This window comes from Vigna unguiculata, chromosome 3 (genome assembly GCF_037176805.1).
Source record: "Vigna unguiculata cultivar grain cowpea cultivar isolate G323 ecotype 2 chromosome 3, ASM3717680v1, whole genome shotgun sequence".
Taxonomy (NCBI): Eukaryota; Viridiplantae; Streptophyta; class Magnoliopsida; order Fabales; family Fabaceae; genus Vigna; species Vigna unguiculata.
The window spans coordinates 44,210,958-44,230,801 of record NC_140794.1 but is presented as its reverse complement, the minus strand read 5'-3'; the positions used below and the strand labels follow the sequence as shown (position 1 = coordinate 44,230,801).

Sequence of the window (19,844 nt, the reverse complement as noted above, 5' to 3'; positions counted from 1 at the left end):
GGCCGTTAGCCCAGACTAGCCCGTCTCTACTATAGGGCCAACCCAGGCCATGTTTGCGATCAGTTAGTTGCAATCAACAAATTTTAATGACAAATCTGGTGAGGTAGTGACATGTAACAATTAGTGGTGGTGAAGCATCTCACTAAAGGAAGGAGAATGGAGGAGCAATATTATATAGTGTATATAAGAAGAGAAAATTATCATGCAAGGAGAAGGGAGATGATATTGCCAACGTCAACGGTGGCTCTACCAATGCTCCTAACGACAGTGACAGTGAGCGAAAATAGATAAAATGGAGATAGATGTTGGCAATCGAAGAAGATGTTATAGGTACCATTTTAGTTTTGTGTTTTCGGTCACGCTGGTTGGAGCGTCGGTGGCTGGGGTCTCCCATGGAATTTCCTACGTTATATGTGGTTTGCATGGAGGATTTTGAGAGGAAAGTATTGTGAAGTGAGATTTGAGGATATTATGGAGAAAATACTTTGATGACGGAGGAGATAAAGAAAATAGTTACAACGAGGAAGATAATTGGTTATGTTGAGGAATGTTTTGAACCAATTAGAGTTCAAATATAAAGCTTGTGATTTGGGAGTACAGTATAAATATAACTTTGGGAAAAGTTAGTGAGAGGTAAAGGAAGCTAATGTTAATTTATACATGTTCACGATGTTGAGTGAATAACTAATTTGTAAAGTAATGAATAATTCATATGAGTAAATTATATTTAAAGTTCCATCGGTGATGCTTTGGTATTATATTGTGTGTTCATCAATTTATGAATTGATGTGTTGTATTTTGAATTAGCTAACATGTTATGTGTGAGATTGTTGATGTGGTATGATGGTTGGTTTATAAGATTGGTTGAATTTAAGTATTCATAAGTATGCATGAACCTTTAAACACTTAGTATGTTTGAAATTGTTGATTTTGTTAACGTGGAACCTGATTGAATTAGAAATATGTGACTTGCATGTTAATAAGAGGTTTTGAGATGTTAAGTTTATATTGGAATCTACAATTTTGGGTATCTAATGAGTTGATTAGAATGTATTTGGTGTGTTGATGGTGTGAAGGAAGCATGAGTTGAGTTCTTTGGTTGCTTGGTGTCAGTTGAAATGCAAATTTATTTGTCTTCATTATGCAAACTTGTTGGACGAGTGCCAACTATGGGTTTCACAGAGAGTAAGGGGGCCTACTCGCTGCACAAGCAGACTCTAGCTGAGCAAAAGCTAAACTCGAGTTTGACAAAGAGTCAAGGGACAAGCTCTCATTAGGTGAGTTGACTCTCGTTGAATGAAGAAATCTACAATTTGAGTGAATAAAATATAATTAAAAGGTTGACTCAATTTATTTTTTTAGGTTTAATTAATCGTATAGTACCCAGTTTGGGGCTAGTGTGTCAAATAGGTACCCGGTTTTAAAAAAGTGTCAATTGCATCCCAACTTTTGAAAATTGCTTCAATTAGGTCCCTTTCAGACAGAGTTGACTAACGCCGTTAGGCAACGTGCCACGTGTCAATCTGTGGTTTTTTTTATTTTTTTTTCAATTTTTAATTTTTTTTAATTTTAATTTTTTTATAAAAAAAATTAAAAATGTCACGTGTCAAGTCCCTGTGTGTGACACGTGGCATTGTCAGTGCCACGTGGCATTGTAATGCCATGTGTCAGTGTCACTATTAGATATCATTATGTTGATTTTGATTTAGTCCCCAGATGTGTCTTTTTGTTTCAATTTAGTACATAAGTATGTGTATCTGATTCAATTTTGTCCCAATTTTTTTTTTAATAATTAAAATATTTTTTTAATCCATTTTTTATAAGATTAAAAATAATTAAGTATAAATATTTTTACAAAATTAAGTACTAATATTTATAATGTTTCTCTCAATTTCAGACCAAATTTATTATTTGTATAAATGTTATACTAATATTTTTTTATTAAAAATAACTTTTTAACATATTACTTTATTAATTGCTTTTTTATTAAGTACTCATGTTTTGTTAATTTTTTTTTTCAAAATAGAACAATATTGTCTCTTACTAATTTTAAATCAAAATTTCTATTTGTATGAATGTTATACTAATTTTTTTTTATTAAAAATGACTTAATAAAATGACTTTTACCACTGAATTTTAATATAAATATAAAATACTTAATTTTTTTAAAACTTTTATACTTAATTACTTTTAATTTTATTAAAAAATATTTTAATTATTAAAAATTATTAGGTCAAAATTGTATCAAATACACATAAGTAGGTACTAAATTGAAACAAAAAAACATAAATGGGAACTAAATCGAAATCATCACAATGACATCTGATAGTGACACTGACACGTGGCATTACAATGCCACGTGGCACTGACAATGCCACATGTCACACACAGGGACTTGACACGTGGCATTTTTAATTTTTAATTTTTTTTAAAATTAAAAATTAAAAAAAAATTAAAATTTAAAAAAAAATTAAAAAAACCACAAATTGACACGTGACACGTTGACTAACGGCGTTAGTCAACTTTGTCTGAACGGGACTAATTGAAGCAATTTTCAAAAGTTGGGATGTAATTGACATTTTTTTAAAACCGGGGTACCTATTTGACACACTAGCCCCAAACTGGGTACTATACGATTAATTAAACCTTTTTTTAATACTTAATAGACAAAAAATATATTTAAACACTTAATTAAAAATACTTAAATTTATTAAAAACTTAAAACTTAGTTAAAATTTTATTTAATTATAATAAAAATATATTTGAAACAAAATAAAACTACCTTATATCAACCTTATTTAAAAATAATTTATGTTAATATAGCTTTTAATATACTGTGATTTACTTTAACGTAATATTTTCCGTTTCAAATTCACAATTTCATACTTTGTAATTAAGTTTGTCATTAAATTATGTTTAATCAATTATTAAATTTACATCTACACTAATGTTAAATATTTTAAATTAGCCAACTAGGAATTATACACTAATTAATTACTAAGCATAAAACTAGTGTTGTGAAAACAATCCTTAACATCCATAATCTTCAAATACATTAGTTAAATATTGATCGAATTTATTCTTTTAGCCAATAATGTATTTCAAATATTTAAAATTAAATATAACAATACAATTATAAAAAAATTAAATACAATACTATCGACATAATTTTAGAACAATTTTAATACAACATAATTCATGCAATATAAAAAATTGACTAGATTAAAACAACAACAACAAGGTCATGGTGAACAAGTAATAGTTAATATAAAGATTTTTATTTTTGAAAGAATAATAGGAAGGAGAGTAAATGATGAATTTGACTATCACTAAAGCCACCACACCATCACACCACCCTAAGCATACCAAGAAGACAAATCCACATCTGTCATTACAAACAAACTAAACACCACCCTAAACCACTAACATATAACACCACCTCCACCACCTTTGTAACCACCCACGATAGTCGCTCCACCATTACCAACAAATCTCCAAAAGATTGCACCTTGACCACGACACAATCTATAACAAAGCGGCCATAAAAAACACAAATAAATTTGGTTTCCCAACAACCAAAATAGGTTCTCCAATACCATAAGCGATTCCCATGAGAATAAATTTTCACTTCCACAAAATTGGTTCATGGTAGAGAATCAATTTTCACCTCCACAAAATTGATTCCAATGGTGTGGAATTGGTTTTCCTCATCCACGAATAACTATTTGATGTACGAATATCTGCATACATGCTACATGCGCAACCTGTGAGAGTGTCATGCAAGTGTGCAACGTGGTTCCATAATAGTAAAGGACACTTCAAACACAGAATGCATGAACAACAATCACTCTCACATCACTTATACAAAAATGGAAATACCCAACCATGAAACCTAATCAATATTTTTTCGGAAGTGAAAATAATACACTCAAAATTTATATATTTAATTACTATCACTAGTACAATAAAAAGAATACATAATTTAGTATAAATATAACTATAAATGATAAACCTCCATTTCTTCATATTCTTCAACTCATTAATAATTGAATTAGAACTACATGTTTTAACTATTTCCTTTTCAATGTAAATAATCATATTACATTTAATATGGATAATTTTTAAGTTATATTTCATATGGAGCCCATTTTAAGTAAACTCTTATAATTTCATTTATTTTACTTATTGGATATTCCCATATTTGAATAAGTTTTATTGAATCACGTTAAAAAAATTTAATATGAAATTGTCTACCTCTAATTCCTTGAACCTTAACAAAGAGTTCCTCTAATTAAACAATTAGATCATTAATACAATGTTTGAGAATAACTGAAGGAGTTGAATGTTAAGTCTTTCTAGAGAAGATCATTAGGGAGTTACAACACCAATGAAACATAAGTACAATCCACACATAAGAGATTGACACCACTCTTAATAAAAAACTTTAAGACAATGAGTTTATGAGTCTTCATCCTCCCTCGAGCGAAAACACTTTAAGCCAGAGTACCCTTACTTGTACCGTCGTTATTATTAACAAGACACGCTTAGTGTGAGTCCCTTCACATTGGTAATTTCCCCTCGAGCGGAAGTATTTTAAGCCACGAGTACCCTTATTTGTACCACCGTTCTTCTTAACGGGACATGCTTATTTGAGAGGGTCTCATCTAAGTCTGCCACCACACGAACCAGGTTTTAATACCACGGTTAAGTCCACTGGCGGAACTTTAAAGGGACAGGGGGGAGCCACGACTCCCCCAAAATTTTTTGGAATTTTTTTAATATATATTTATATATATATATATATATTTTTAAATTATAATTATATATTATTTATATTAAGTTTATATTATGGAAAATAATAATAATAAATAAAATAAAAAATGTAATGGAAATATTAATTTATAAAAGAGATTAGGGTTTCGTTTTTGTTATAAAATTTTTCTACCATGTAAGTTATTATGAAAGTGTGTGAAAAGAAAAAATTACAAAAAGATAAATTAGAAACGGAGGTTAGAATATAACCCTTAATTATGAAATTTAAAGATTTTGTGTTTTTCTACCTATGGTAAATTTTGTAAAGTTTTGAATTTATATAGGACAGATGATAACTTTATATTAGAATAATTATGATAAATAGTAAAAGAATTAATTCTTTTTTTGAAGGAGGAAAGTTTGTGATAAACATGTAAAAAAATTGCATCTACGTTACATATCTCTAAAGTTTCTAGAGTTACATATAATGAATTTAAAAATTCATTAGAACGCGATTCGGAAAAAAGTGTCATTAAATTTCACAATACTCACCAAATCAGATTGATGAGGTACGAAAGGTTTATTTAAAATGGTATTCATGGGTTGGTATCATGATATAATAATGAATGATAATCATATTTTTCTGAATTATACTATTATGTGTGTTTGTTTTAAGTAGAAGAAATGAAGAGAGAATGAAGAGTTTTTTCTTAACTAAAAAAATAAAAAATATAATTTGACACTCCCAAATTTTTTGTCTAAGTTTCGCCACTGATTAAGTCTTTCAATTAAAAAATAGGACATTACCTTTTTATTTTATATTAAAAAAATGAATATATAAGATGTCAATGAAATAAAAAATAATAATAACTATTAAACTAAAATAGTTCAGACAATAAAAAAGAAGAAATAATTAATTTGTGCCACTTTTCTTTCATAAACAAAAGAAGAAAAAAAAGTAAAAGATGAATAAAATATCTAAAAAACTCAAAAGATAATAAAAAAATAAAAATATTTTAACATTTTTTATTATATAAATAAAAAAATACTTAACTTTATTTTTATGAATTTCTATTAGATATAATTAAATGAATTTGGGATAGCACGACACTCTCTGCCTCTTCAATAATCTGTCGGTATTCACACCGGCAAATCCACTTTCACAAATAATCTCAAATCGAATGAAGTAAACACAGTTGATTGGCATACGCTAATACAAATACAATGTGAATAAGATACTAATGACAAGTGAGACTTACTCTTCAACCAAAATCATATATTTTTCTTATATTTTAATTCACATAATACGGATAAGTCAAATTGACTTTCCAATAAAATCTAATCCATTTACCGTTGATACCCGTAATTTTTTCTTATATTTCCATTGAAATAATCTAATCCAAACACATATTTATATACTCAAATGAACTCTTACCCTGCTCCTTCCACCATCCACAATAGTTGGTAACTTCTGAATGGAAGATTAAAGAAAAAAGGAAAAAAAAATTATAAAAAAAGTGTAGACCTCCAATTTATTATCATCTTTACGATGAAATTTCCCAAAATTTTATGATCCTAATCTTCAATCTCACTTATAATACAGTCTTCGGGCATAAAGATAGATAGATAGATAGAAGTGGAAAAATAATGGGTGAAAGAGGACAAGAAGATAGAAAACAAATTTGCAAACGTTAAGATAAATAATTTAATAATTTAATTGAAAAATAAAATTAAAAATACCGATGAAATTAATTTGAATATTGTGTCAACTTTTAATCGTTAATAAAGTAAAATTTAAAATATCAATGAAATTAATTTAAAACCAATGAAAAGATAATTTTGGTTAACATTTAAAATAAGAAGGATAAAATCTTATATTTTAAAATAATATTTTGGTTTGGTACAAGGAAGCTTGATCGGGATAGATTAAAGAATTTTAGTAATAAATCTTTTAAAGCAAATGTTTCTAAATAGTTATAGTAAATTTTAAAAATTTTGTATAGGCTGTGAAAGTGAGAAATTTGATTATTAAATTTTAATTTTTTATTACATTGGGTTATTTTTTTATATATATTTAATTTTTTCACCATATGTTTTTTTTTATATATATGACATATTTTTATTATAAATTTGGTATGATTTTACGTTTTCTTTTTTTTTTCTGATTTTTTTAATATTTTTTTTTTGTTATCACCTCGATCAAATGTCAATTATGATGTACTTTAATTTTGTAGTGTTCAAGTAAACTATTATGTTTTGTTGAAAACAATACGAAATTACAATAAAAACATTAAAAATATAGAAGAAAAATAATTTATATTTTATTAAGAAATAAAATATTATTTTGTATTTTAACATGGAAAAAAAAATGAACGAAAGGAATTAATATTTATTAATAAATAAAACAACAATGATGTTATTTTGTTTTCTAACATGGCAAAACGAGGGTTCGACGCAATAAAAGCTCGCCGACCTCCAGAAAGACTAAAAATCACTCAAAATAGAACTATGATATTTTATCAAACTTTTTTCTTCTTTTTTTTCAAACCACACTAAATTTTGTTTCGTCCAAGAAAGCATAGTAAAAATTTGTCAAAAAATAAATTTTCCCTCTCAAAATATCGTCAAAATCATCAACACATAACGAATTTTGGAAAGGGTATTATCGTCCATTCATACGGTCGGATTCTTTGCCCTAGCAATCCAACACGCGCGAGAGAGTGTAGTAGCTCAACAAGAAGGAGCAGCGCCCGCGCTCTGGAATCAAAGTTGGCCTATTTCGCATATTCTTCTTCTCCGTTTAGACTAGAGAGAGTAGTGAGTTTGGATTGGATAAAAAGGGTTTTCGGTTTCGGCGAACTGAATCTGAGTTCGCGACTGAACGATGGGTGTCCCTGCCTTCTATCGATGGCTGGCGGAGAAATATCCGATGGTGGTTGTGGACGCAATTGAAGAGGAGTCGGTCGTCATTGACGGCGTTAAGATCCCGGTCGATACGAGTGAGAAGAATCCTAACAACATCGAATACGATAATCTTTACCTCGATATGAACGGCATCATTCATCCGTGCTTTCACCCCGAGGATAGGGTAACATTTCTCAATCTCGCTATTTTCTCTTCAAAACTTAAGTAATTAATCTATTTATCATTGCTTGAATTTCAAGAATGTGAACGTGTACGATTACGCTTTGTTTGTTTGTATGCAGCCCTCTCCGACGTCGTTTGATGAGGTGTTTGAGTGTATGTTCGACTACATTGACAGGTTATTCGTCATTGTGCGGCCTCGGAAGCTGCTCTACATGGCTATTGGTGTGTGTCTGTTTCTTGTGATTTTTGTGTTTTGTAATTGCGCTACCTTGGTTACGGTGAGGCTTATTTGTTTTTGTTTGGTTCGACTCGTAGACGGTGTTGCGCCGAGGGCGAAAATGAACCAGCAACGGTCTAGGAGGTTTAGGTCTGCGAAAGATGCTGCTGATGCGGTATGTTTTTTGCATATATTTTTTAACACTCATTTGGTGGTGCGTGCTTGAATTTTACATCTCTATCTTGCAATTGTTGTGGACTTTGTATGAACTTACACACTCTGTTGTTAAATAGCCGATTGCATCTCCGTCCGCTACTATGACTACCATCATTGTTGTGGTTGTGGCATGTGGCGTGCATCCTCTTGTCATCTCTGACAAGTCTTCAGCAAATTGAACTTTTGAGTTAATCTATAATGCCAAATTTTATGTGTTGTATTTTTGTTTGCGTAAAACTTTATATTTCAACCATCTTGTGACCTGCTATATGATATGGCAGATTATTTGTTCTCTGCCTTTTTCCACGATCTACAATTGAAACATTGTTTGCACTCTTTTGTTGTTATCAACAATTTAGTTGAATCAATGTCATGCAATGCTTGTTGGTTGGTAAATAAATGCTTGAACTTTAGGGTTGTCTGATTACTGATAGACATTGCAGATGGTGAATGCTCTGGCCTTGGGCTTGAGTATTTATCCATTTATCTATACACTTTTTTTGTTTAAATTTTTGTGGCTTACATATACTGGTAAAACTTTATTGAAGTGGGAGATAGTGTTGTCGTAAAATATAAGTTCTGTTGAAACTGTCTGGGGGGAAACTGCTAGTGTTTTTTGCTTTCTTTACTTCGTTTGTGGTTAATGTTGTTGGTGTCTCACGATACTGGTGAAATGTTTTACAAGCTAGATATGAATTTTGCCCATATTTGCCTTCTTTTCTCTTGTTTAGGCTGCTGAAGAAGCAAGATTAAGGGAAGAATTTGAGAAGGAGGGCAGAAAGCTTCCTCCTAAAGAAGAGTCACAGACTTTTGATTCAAATGTCATTACTCCTGGAACTGAATTTATGGCTGTCTTGTCAATTGCACTTCAGTACTATATTCATCTTAGGTTGAACAATGACCCTGGATGGAAAAATATTAAGGTATAGAGAGTTCATTTTATATAAACTGTGTGACTGTGGCTAATGTGTCTTATTCAATAGAAGGATGTAATCTAATATTATGGTTTGTGTGTGACTGAAGGTTATCCTCTCTGATGCAAATGTTCCTGGTGAAGGGGAGCATAAGATTATTTCCTATATCCGTCTGCAGAGAAATCTTAAAGGTTGCGATCCAAATACACGGCATTGCCTGTATGGTTTGGTATATATCTTACTTCCAACTTGTTACTCTTCAAAATTCATCTTTGATTTAGTTAATTCAAAAAAGAAAATCCAATTTCTTTTTTACTTTCACTTGGTGTCTTCTTTGCTTTATTTATCATGAATGTAATTAACTTATTCTTTCCATTTGGTGTTCTGATGTCAGGATGCTGATTTGATTATGTTGGCATTGGCTACCCATGAAATTCATTTTTCAATCCTTAGAGAGGTTTGTGTCCAATGAGTTGTTCTTTGTCCCTGAATTAGAGCTTATTATAGTAGTTAAATAGATACATGATGCTGACGGTGAAGAATGATTGATAAAATTTCATGCAATTATTTTGGCTTTCCATTAGATTTTGTGATTGAATTCTTGGTAAATAATGTATTTTTGCAGATTGTATTTACTCCTGGACAAGACAAATGCTTCCTCTGTGGTCAGATGGGTCATTTTGCGGCAAACTGTGAAGGAAAGGCAAAAAGGAAGGCAGGAGAATTTGATGAAAAAGGAGAGGCTGTTGTGGCCAAAAAACCATTCCAGGTCTGGGTTTGATTTGAAATTCATACATTCATAAAGTTGTTGAATATGACAACATAATTTTGTTACTTTACCCCTTAATTCTCACTTCCTATATATATATATTATATTTTTTTCTTTTGCAGTTCCTGAATATTTGGACTCTGAGAGAATATCTGGAGTATGAGATGAGGATACCTAATCCTCCATTCAAGATTGATTTTGAATGCATTGTTGATGATTTCATCTTCATGTGTTTCTTCGTCGGCAATGATTTCCTACCTCATATGCCTACACTAGAGATTCGTGAGGTTTGGCATTGTAGATCTCTTGTTACCTCTCTCCCTCTCCCTTATTTTCTATATATATGGTTTGAATCTAATTTCAGGACTGGTCATCTATTTTGTAAGCATTAATTATCGAGTTTTTTTCCTTGACTTAGCCTAACTGGACATATATGGGTGCTGTTTCACCCCCTATTTGGACTTTGGTTGCTAATTTTAAAAATTTGGGTCAATTTTGGAAATGAGGGGCTTCTTCTTTTGTCTAAATAACAAGGAACTAATTATCGAGAAAGCTTAAATTCTTTGGTCGAACAAGACTGAATTGCTTTGCTTTGGGTTGAAGCATTAATAAAATATCAAACTCCTTTTTCCTTTCTCTGAAATTGAACTTAATTCAAAGCGTGTGAGTGGTTATGCAGGATTTTGTAGTCTAGGATGAAGCAAGCCAAAGGGTGCCATCATGTCAATATGACCTCTCCAATGTGTTTATTGACACAATCATTAGAAAATGTAATCTGTGGTTCAAACTTCAGTTGTTTTATTTGAGTTGATCAATTAAGACAAAAGTAATCATAGCATAATTCATTGCAATATTTTTAGTGCAAAGAAATGGGTAAGAATTTTCAAGAATGGGCTTAATGTTAAGGCATATAGAAGTCCTAATCCTTACCATCCATATTAATTTCTTAAATTTTGTTGTGTGGCAGTAACTATGGTGTTATGATATAGGTTTTGTATCATCTAATCATACGTGTAATGTTTTATATGCTGGTTGAGAACGTGTAACTGATCTATTTGTTGGGATTTTGACTTTTTTTACCTAGGGTGCAATTAACTTGCTGATTGCAGTATACAAGAAAGAATTTAGGGAGTTTGGTGGTTATTTAACCAATGGAAGCACGGTATGTGATGGTAACTTAGGTGATTTGTGTTGATATGCTATGCCTCTTTACATCTAAATTATGTTTATTTATAATTTGTCTCTTTTCTTCACTGCCTTTTTTCAGATAAATTTGAGCAGGGTGGAACACTTCATTCAGGCTATTGGATCTTATGAAGATAAAATATTCCAGAAAAGAGCTCAATTACACCAGGTCTGTTTAGTTGCATCTCTTTCTTTCCCCTTCAAGGACTGCATAGAGGTAGAGAGAGATCATCAATTAGTGCTTATACCCTCTGTCTATATGTCACACAATTAAGGAAGTATGACTGCTGAACTCTAGTCATAATATTGAGGAGTGAGAGATATTAAACATTTATAAGCCTATATGTTTTATTTCTTCTTAGTTATAGATGTTCAAGTGTGTTCTGAAGTGATTCTTCTTCGTGATTTATTGTTCTGCTTTCAGCGACAAACAGAGAAAATAAAGCGAGGAAAGGCACAAGCAAGAAGAGGAGATGATGCTAAACCTCAATTTCAACCAGACTCTTTAGTAGCAGTTTCACAATTTCATGGTTCTCGTCTTGCTTCGGCTCCAACTCCTTCACCATTCCAACAATCCAGGCATTCTAATTTTCGTTCATCAGTTAGAAAAGACCGAAAAGAAGCCTTTGAGAGGCCTCAGAAAGTTGCTAGGTTATCTTCAGGAGCAAGTGTTGCTGCTGCTATTGTTGAAGCTGAGAATAGTCTTGAAATTGAAGTACGTTTTCCTGCTTCAGGAGAGGCATTCTTTAGAACTAATATATGGGCTAACCTTTTACTGGGTACGAGCCTGGCGAGGAATTAGATTCACTTTATTATCTTTTCATTGTTAAGTTGTAAGGCTTTTACAATGAGCCGATTGTCTCCTCTATTATCTGATTGAGTTTAGTATTCTTTTTCCTTTCAGGTTCTTGATAATAAAGATGAACTGAAAACAAAATTGAAAGAGATACTTCGTGAGAAATCTGATGTATTCAACTCCAAAAATGCTGACGAGGACAAGGTAAGTTCAGTTTTCCAATGCACTTTCACTGGTGGTTTTATTTGAATTTTTAAGTAACAAATAGTATGTAAATATTCCTGCCTGTGAATATTTGATTAAACCTTAAGGATTTAATTACATTGCAGTAATTTTCCTATATCCACCTAGTGTTAGTGGGGATCATGATAGTTAGAATTGCGTGAATATTGTATTATTCATATCCTTTTAAATTATATTTTCTTTTTTTAAACATTTTTATGTGCTGTGGAGCCGAGTTTGGATTATCTGTTGGTGTTTCCTGTTTTAATTTTCTATTTTAACTGTCTAATTACAAAACTCTTATGTTGTTTCCAAACTATTTTCTGTTTGCAAAGTTCAGAAAACACTGAACAACTTTTTTGGTTTTCTTTGTTTCCTTTACAAATATTTGAAAACAGTAAACAGATTACAAGCAAGGTGATATTTTTGTCACTAAAAAGTGAAAACTAGAAACGATAGTACAAGTAAATGCTCCTGTAGTCTTTTCTCCATTATTTTGAAGTTTATTCTCACTTTATTAGCTATGGAGAGCGTTATTTCACTTTAAAATACTAATAATGTTTCTGTTAAAAAGTTGTTATGACATTTTTTAGTATTGATCATGAATATTACGTTTGACTATAACGTTTCAAGTGATGATTTGAAAATGTATCTTTCAATCTGCAATAGGAATTCCAATTTGACAATCTTGGTTGGTAGGTTGTGCTGATAAGTCTTTGTTGTTGGTAATTGTTATTTGTTTTCCCTATGTAGAATGTATAATGTTGGGGAACTTTTGAGTTTTTTGGGATATTAAAATTTTAATTGCTGAAGCTCTCATAATGTTCCATTCATGATTTTGAAAATAAATCTTTCAATTCATGATATGAATTCCAATTTGACAACCATTGTGTGGTTGTGGGTATTCTCTTTTGTTTGCTAGTGTAATTGGTTTGACACTGTATAAACTATAATTTAGGTTGAGGAAATTTTGGGAGTTTGTTAGCATCCCAGATTGTTATTTATGCTGATGCTGATTAGTTAACTTTCTATTAAGGAAAATAAATGGAAGGAAATATTTAATAGTTAAACTGATAAAACAAACTGAAATGAATTAATTTTATCACTGTTATTATATAGTATTCATGTTTTTTCCTCTTAGAATTTTTTGCAGTCGAGTCCTTGTTGAACCTTCAATATATCAAAAACATAAAATAAAACTCAAGAAAATTAACTGAGCCTTTGATCTTTATTAATTTTTTAAATTATGGATTTGCATATGCTTTACTTTCAAAGAACGAGCGTCGAATTTAAAGTGCATGCCTCAGAAGGATTATCCATTTGTAGATTTTTATCTGAAAGTGTTGATTCTTTTGGAACGATTACTCATGTATGCTGGAGAGAATGGTTGGAGTTGTTGCCATGTGACCTATAAAAAGTGAAAGTTATGGCCTCTTAGCACATAGTTGCGCTATCCTTAGCTTATAGCGCCAAACTAGTTTTTTTGGGGGATTTATTACGTGCAAAACGTTCTAAATTCTTTTTGTACCTGGGTTATTACTGGCTTTCCTTTGAGAAGTATGACACCCATCCATTTATAGAGCTTGCAATAGTGACTCTTATACTACATTTTTTGTTTGTAAAAAGTTCTTTCTCCTTTTTCTTTTAAAATTATTTCACTTCATTGTATCTTATATTTCTGTTTTCAACAGATTAAATTGGGAGAACCAGGCTGGAAAGAGAGGTATTATGAGGAAAAGTTTTCTGCTAAAACTCCTGAGGAACTTGAAGCTATACGAAAAGATGTTGTAAGTTAATGAATTGAAGTGTTACTAATTTTGGTTCATATGGAGGTCAATGTTTTCTTATTGCAGTCTATTGTTTAGGTCTTGAAATACACTGAAGGCCTATGTTGGGTGATGCACTATTATTATGAAGGTGTTTGTTCTTGGAATTGGTCAGTTCCTTTTCTAGTTCTTTCTGAAGAACTGTATGAATCTTAAATTATGTTGGGTTTCCTTTACCTTTAATATGGCACTAGAGGTGATTTCTCTTTCCTCCCATTCACCAAATATCTGATGACCCAACTCCGAGTGTTGATTGCTGAATTTTAACTCTTATTTGGTTGACACCAAAATTATGCAATGCGTGATGCTTGCAAATAACCTGTTCCTGGCTTGTTCTTCACTGTTCTGCTGCAGTTTGTTGACCATAGTGCTTTAATATTTTCGGTGAAATCTAGGTATCAGTGTTTGAAGTCCCTCTGACCTATTCTTGATTTTATGTTAGAAACTGGTTCAGATGGATTATAGAATATAATCATTGGAAACTCTTCTGTCCTGACCCAGACCAGGGTGGTGGCAGAATAGAGGACTACCGAAACGAAAACAGTACACTATTGCTTGAAAAACTAGCGCTCCCCCAACAGTGGCCTCTTCCAATTTCTGATTCCTCGTCTCCTTTTCAGTCTATTTACTTTTCTTTGTACCCTATTTTGCAACTAATTACTTGTTCGACTATGACATGATTATGGTCTATTCGAGGGTAATGATCCCTTGTCGTTTATCTATTCCTCCTCACTTAAACCTTCGTAACAGGGGGCCATGGTCTATCTGGATAGACTGTTATGGTTTTACTAGAAATGAAGAGGCTAAAATTTTATGGCAATCTGTGATCATTGAATTTATTTAGAACTTGAGAAAGTACTTTGAAGTAGGTGTATATGTTGTTAGGATTAGTGTTGGGGATATTAGCTCTTTGTATGTCTACATGGGTTCTAGGGAAGGGACGAGGCTTTTATTTTGTTCGTAGAAAGCAATTATTAAGTCAGGTGAGGCTTGTATACCATAATTTGATCATATCTCCCGTTTATGTGAGATCTATACACTTTATCAATGACGAAACATCTTGAGCATGGAAATAAATATTTATGTGCTGTCTAATAGTGCTCCAATAGTAGGTGACACAATTGATCTAACAAAATCTCATTTGGGTAAGCTTGGATATTATCCTAGAAAGTAGATTTTGAGTCTAACTCAATCTTGGAGAATAGGATCTTAAGGTGAGGTTTGCAACTATATAGTATAATATTTTTAGTCGATGTGTGATTTTAAACAATTTTATCTACCTGGTTCTAAATATGGAATATTCCGATCCGTAAAGTATTGCCTGGCTTCCAATTTAGCATCTACTTTTGTCTAAAATGTCAAGCACACACATCTTTTTAGAGATAGTGATGTCTGATTTTAAATGGAAAATTGAGATTCCTAGTCTACGAACTACAATTGGTCAAGAGAAATGATAACAGCAGATTCTTTTGAACACTTTTCTATTGACTGAAATTTAGATAAATTTTTAGTAAATCTCTTCTCATTTAATGAGGTTGTCTTGATTTAGTAGTTTTCAATAAATTTCAACCAGTGGTGGAATGTTTAGTAGAAAGAATGTTAGAGATGTTGTTAGCAGTGGTTGGACAAAGTGCTTTGTTTTGCAAACTTGTGATTTTAGAAAACTTAACGTTACTAGTGTATATATTGTATTCATATATTTTGTGGGGGGGTACTTTTAGAGATCAACATGCTTCCATTGTGGGTTATTTCTTTTCATATGTTGGTGTTCAATGCTTTATATGTCGAGGTGGTGGGTGTGATTCTGGCTATGGACGTTGCATTCTCCAAGGGATGGACTAATATTTGGATTGAGCATGACTCTCAACTTGTTATTCATGCGTGCCTGTGAATTTTATATGTTTTCTTCATCCGGTTTCCGGATTGGATCTACAAGAATTGCATGACTTATTTTATTAGTTTTAATTAGATTTTTATTACAACAGGTTTTATCCTTATCACTATGCCCCCTTTGCGTCTGATCTCAATGGCCTTGGTGAACTTGATATTAGCTTTAATCTGGGTACTCCATTCAAACCATTTGACCAGCTTTTAGGAGTCTTTCCTGCTGCAAGGTTTGCTTGTTGCACAACTTATTTTTGTAAGGAGTTGTAGCTTCCTAAATTCGCTTAGTCTAACATTGGAGCTATGATATCTGCAGTTCTCATGCTCTTCCTGAGCCATATAGGAGACTTATGACGGATCCAAGCTCACCAATTATTGATTTTTATCCAATTGGTATGTCTTTAACAAATTGGGATATTAATTTAAGTTTTAGAAGTTCCACTATATTATGAATATTGTTCCCCGTTTAATATCAGTGTTGTGTCTCAGACTTTGAAGTGGACATGAATGGCAAACGCTATGCTTGGCAGGTCCAATCCTGATTTACCCTTGCCTTTTTTTCCGGTGTTTTCTAGACATGGTTGCATCATAGCTCATACAATACCATCCTTCTTCTTTGCAGGGTATTGCTAAGTTGCCTTTTATTGATGAAGGGCGCCTTCTGGCAGAAGTTCAAAAGATTGAAAACTTTTTAACAGTATGTCTCTGTTCTCTGAATTTAAATTCACATTTGGTCCAATTTGCTGTTCTCAACTCTCCCCCCTCCATGATGTTTACTAATTTGAGTTTACATTTTTTCTCCATATTCAATTTCTATTAAAAAAATTAAAAGCCTGAGGAAAAGCGAAGGAATGCTATAATGTTCGACTTGCTCTTTGTGAATTCTTGTCACCCTCTATCTGCCTGCATAAGTACACTCGGCAACAAGTGTAAAAACATGTCAGACAGTGAACGGGCTGTTGTGAAGGAAAGAATCAATCCAAAAGAAAGGTTGGTAGTGACGCATTGCAATTTCCTAATAATATATTTGGATGATAAGGTTTTAATCAAATTTCTTTCTGATCGTAGCAGTCGATTTGTTACATCTGTTGAGCATTATTTATGGCCATGAGTCGCAACTTTTCTTGATTATGATATGACAAGCCATAATATATGACTTGTGAATTGGTATGGAGTATGCATATGTAATTTAAGAAAAAAGTAATACAGAATTGTACATTAGGGATCTCCTACTTTTTAATTTGAAGTTAAGCTTGAACGTGATATACACATGTCTGAGACATTAATTAACTTAGTGAAACAAAATAATGTGCAAGATTGTGATAAGCATCCAAGCACTTGAAAGTCACCTAAAAAGTAAGAAAGTAAGGGAAGAGAACCAAACACTTTAATACTCTATCTATCGAGCATCCCATATATTTGATTTGAGGCTCTGGCACCGCAAATACGCAATCCCGATCAGGTCACCACCTCAAAGAGTTTATTTGTTGATGACTTTCGCTAACAACACTCAGTGTAATTTCACCCATTTCCTTGTTTGTTAGAACCCTTCACCAATCAGAAACCTTTATAGCTAGCCCTTTTTGAGACACTGACAACTAGTTGATTAGCAGCCATGCACTTGGAAAATCCACCCTTAAAAGCTTGTTGTTAAAGGGAGTAACCATCGTACCAATTCATGTTAACTTTCAAGTCCATGTTATACCCATAGCTGACGTTTTGTCATTTGTGTCAGTGCTAGACTGGAATTAGTACTATCTATGTTTTAGGTACTTAAATGCTTAGATATGGCACATTGTTACGGTAAAACATACTAATATATTATGGTAATTAGAGTGGGCCTTGCCGTATCTTGGATATGATTTTTTTCCCCAAAGACAAGCACACTAGATGCTGCTATAGAAAGTCACAGCAGTTTTCAAATGCATGAAATTGTCAAGTTTGTATACTTTTTTTTTTCATATACATACACACATTCAAATTTGAAATTTTAATATCTTGCCGGACTATTTTCTGATGTTATTTAGGAATACATGCAGTGGTGGAATGAATGGTTACATATCCTTATGTGGTGGAGAACCTTGCCCTCCTATCTTTAGGTCTTCTATTGCAAGCATGGAAGATATCATGGACAATCATGTTATGTAAGTTTCTCGATACTGGATATAATTTCGTAAGGACACCATTTACGGTGAAAGTTGCTATGATTTATCTTATCTGCCCCTTGTTGCTCAGATGTGCAATATATAGACTCCCAGATGCACATGAACACATTACCCGACCACCACAAGGAGTTAAATTTCCAAAAAAGGTATCAAATTTAGTAGCTTCGTATTTACTCCAATTTTCAAGTCCCTTTCCCTTTTTAGTTTTCAATTTCAACGTTTGCCGCATAAAGGCACTGGTCTGTTTAAAGTAACATTGCTCCTTGTGTTTCATCTACTTATTCTGTAACGTATTTGAAAAATAAAATTATGTGCTTTGTACACAGACTGTTACAATTGGAGATCTACAACCTGAACCTGTTTTATGGCATCAAGATTCAGGTAGGAGACACCATGCTGAAAATTGGAGGTAAGACTTTGTTTTATGCATTGTTTTGATTCCATGTGAAATAGTTTGGAGCAAAGAAACCAGGAGGAATGAAATGAAAATAACTAAAGAAAAATAAGAAATAAAGTAAAAAAGTGTAATGTGGATAAATCAAAAATTGAAAATAAATGAATAAATAAATTATCAAAAGTATTTTATATTAATTACAAAACTAAACATCTTTTTTCTTAACAGTTTATTTTTAAATTTCGTGTTCTAAATATTTATTAAACTTTTTAATAAATAAAAATAAAAAACCACAAATCCTTTGGCTTCATCCCATTTGAGGGGATTTACTTCGTCATGGGTTTCTCTGATTTTTGCCAATTTTCCGTCCTATTTCTACTTTAATATAACTCATTAGTCACAGAATCCAATTTAAACTTATGATTTGTTTCAGGAAAAACCCTCCAGGATCTATTACTGGTCGAGAGCTTGGTGATGCTGCACATAGACTTGTGGTGAATTCCTTACAGGCAAAGGTTGACACTACTGGTTACCGCCACCGGCCGCATAATGGACCTCCTAAATCTTATCCCGCACCAATGGGTCATCGAGAACCAGTGTCTTATGAATCACGCCCAGGACACGATGCTGTTCCTACTAAACAAAACCTCCCACCAGGTCAGCAATCAAATTCTAACCAAAAAGATGACTATCATAACTCTAGATCATATCATCATGAAAGAAATTACCATTCGAGGCATCGTCATGAAGTTAGTCACCACAGCCGAAACAACGCAAGTGGGCACCGGGAGCATGCCCATCATTCGTCCAATCACTATTCTTCATTAGATAGACGACGGAACAAGGATGCAATGCCACCACCTTACAATCGCAGATAATTTCATTTATCCGGGGAATATTATTCCCCACAAATTAAAACTTGTTGTACCATATATTTTTCGGGGAATATTAATCTCCCTGAATTAAAAGTTGTTGTACTGTTATGTCCAGTCCATACAATAGTTAAACCAATTTTCCGTTTAGTAGATGAATCTAAAATTTTATCCCCTAGAACTCAGGTTTCATGACATTTTCCCTACATGATATATTGGCTATTCAATTGGTTGATTTCTCCTGGATTAGATTGCATGTCTTAAATCATTTCTACTCAGTTTTTTTGCCTGTTTATTATTTTCTACTGGTGTATTGAGCATGAAAATGATGGGAAATTATATAATAAAATGAGGTTGTTCAGGAAATGAGATTTTTCGGCTATCAACAGGATATCGAAATCCGGTTTTAGAACACATTCCAAATCTGTTTTCTTTTTATCAGCAAAGAATTATATATATATATATATATATATATATATATATATATATATAAATTAATATAAAAATTTACAAAGTTTTTTTACTGTACTTCTCTATTATAAAAA

At 32.2% G+C, this 19,844-nt stretch overlaps 1 protein-coding gene across 2 annotated transcripts; it reads left to right on the top strand.

Moving 5' to 3' along the window:
• Positions 1–7,426: 7,426 nt before the first annotated feature.
• Positions 7,427–19,548, top strand: LOC114178042 (5'-3' exoribonuclease 3-like). Of its 2 annotated transcripts, none has more exons than XM_028063720.2 (23): positions 7,427–7,840; positions 7,959–8,061; positions 8,155–8,231; positions 9,004–9,195; positions 9,296–9,415; positions 9,581–9,643; positions 9,812–9,955; positions 10,078–10,242; positions 11,040–11,117; positions 11,223–11,309; positions 11,565–11,855; positions 12,045–12,140; positions 13,850–13,945; positions 14,024–14,094; positions 15,970–16,098; positions 16,185–16,261; positions 16,358–16,398; positions 16,491–16,565; positions 16,701–16,858; positions 17,908–18,012; positions 18,104–18,179; positions 18,360–18,442; positions 18,861–19,548. In XM_028063720.2, exons 1-23 carry the CDS (start codon positions 7,637–7,639, stop codon positions 19,303–19,305), a joined length of 2,976 nt encoding a protein of 991 aa, XP_027919521.1. In that variant the 5' UTR covers positions 7,427–7,636; the 3' UTR covers positions 19,306–19,548. The 2 variants fall into 2 exon arrangements, with proteins under 2 accessions (XP_027919521.1, XP_027919520.1); XM_028063719.2 differs by having other exon boundaries at positions 17,896–18,012.
• The last annotated feature ends 296 nt before the right edge of the window (positions 19,549–19,844 follow it).

What these genes read in the sequence shown, in the direction of transcription:
- LOC114178042 (XM_028063719.2), top strand. Translation starts at nt 7,637, where the DNA reads ATGGGTGTCCCTGCCTTCTATCGATGGCTGGCGGAGAAATATCCGATG. An exon ending in AAAGAGCTCAATTACACCAG is followed by an intron (nt 11,310 to 11,564) that starts GTCTGTTTAGTT and finishes TTCTGCTTTCAG; the next exon opens with CGACAAACAGAGAAAATAAA. An exon ending in ATCATGGACAATCATGTTAT is followed by an intron (nt 18,013 to 18,103) that starts GTAAGTTTCTCG and finishes CTTGTTGCTCAG; the next exon opens with ATGTGCAATATATAGACTCC.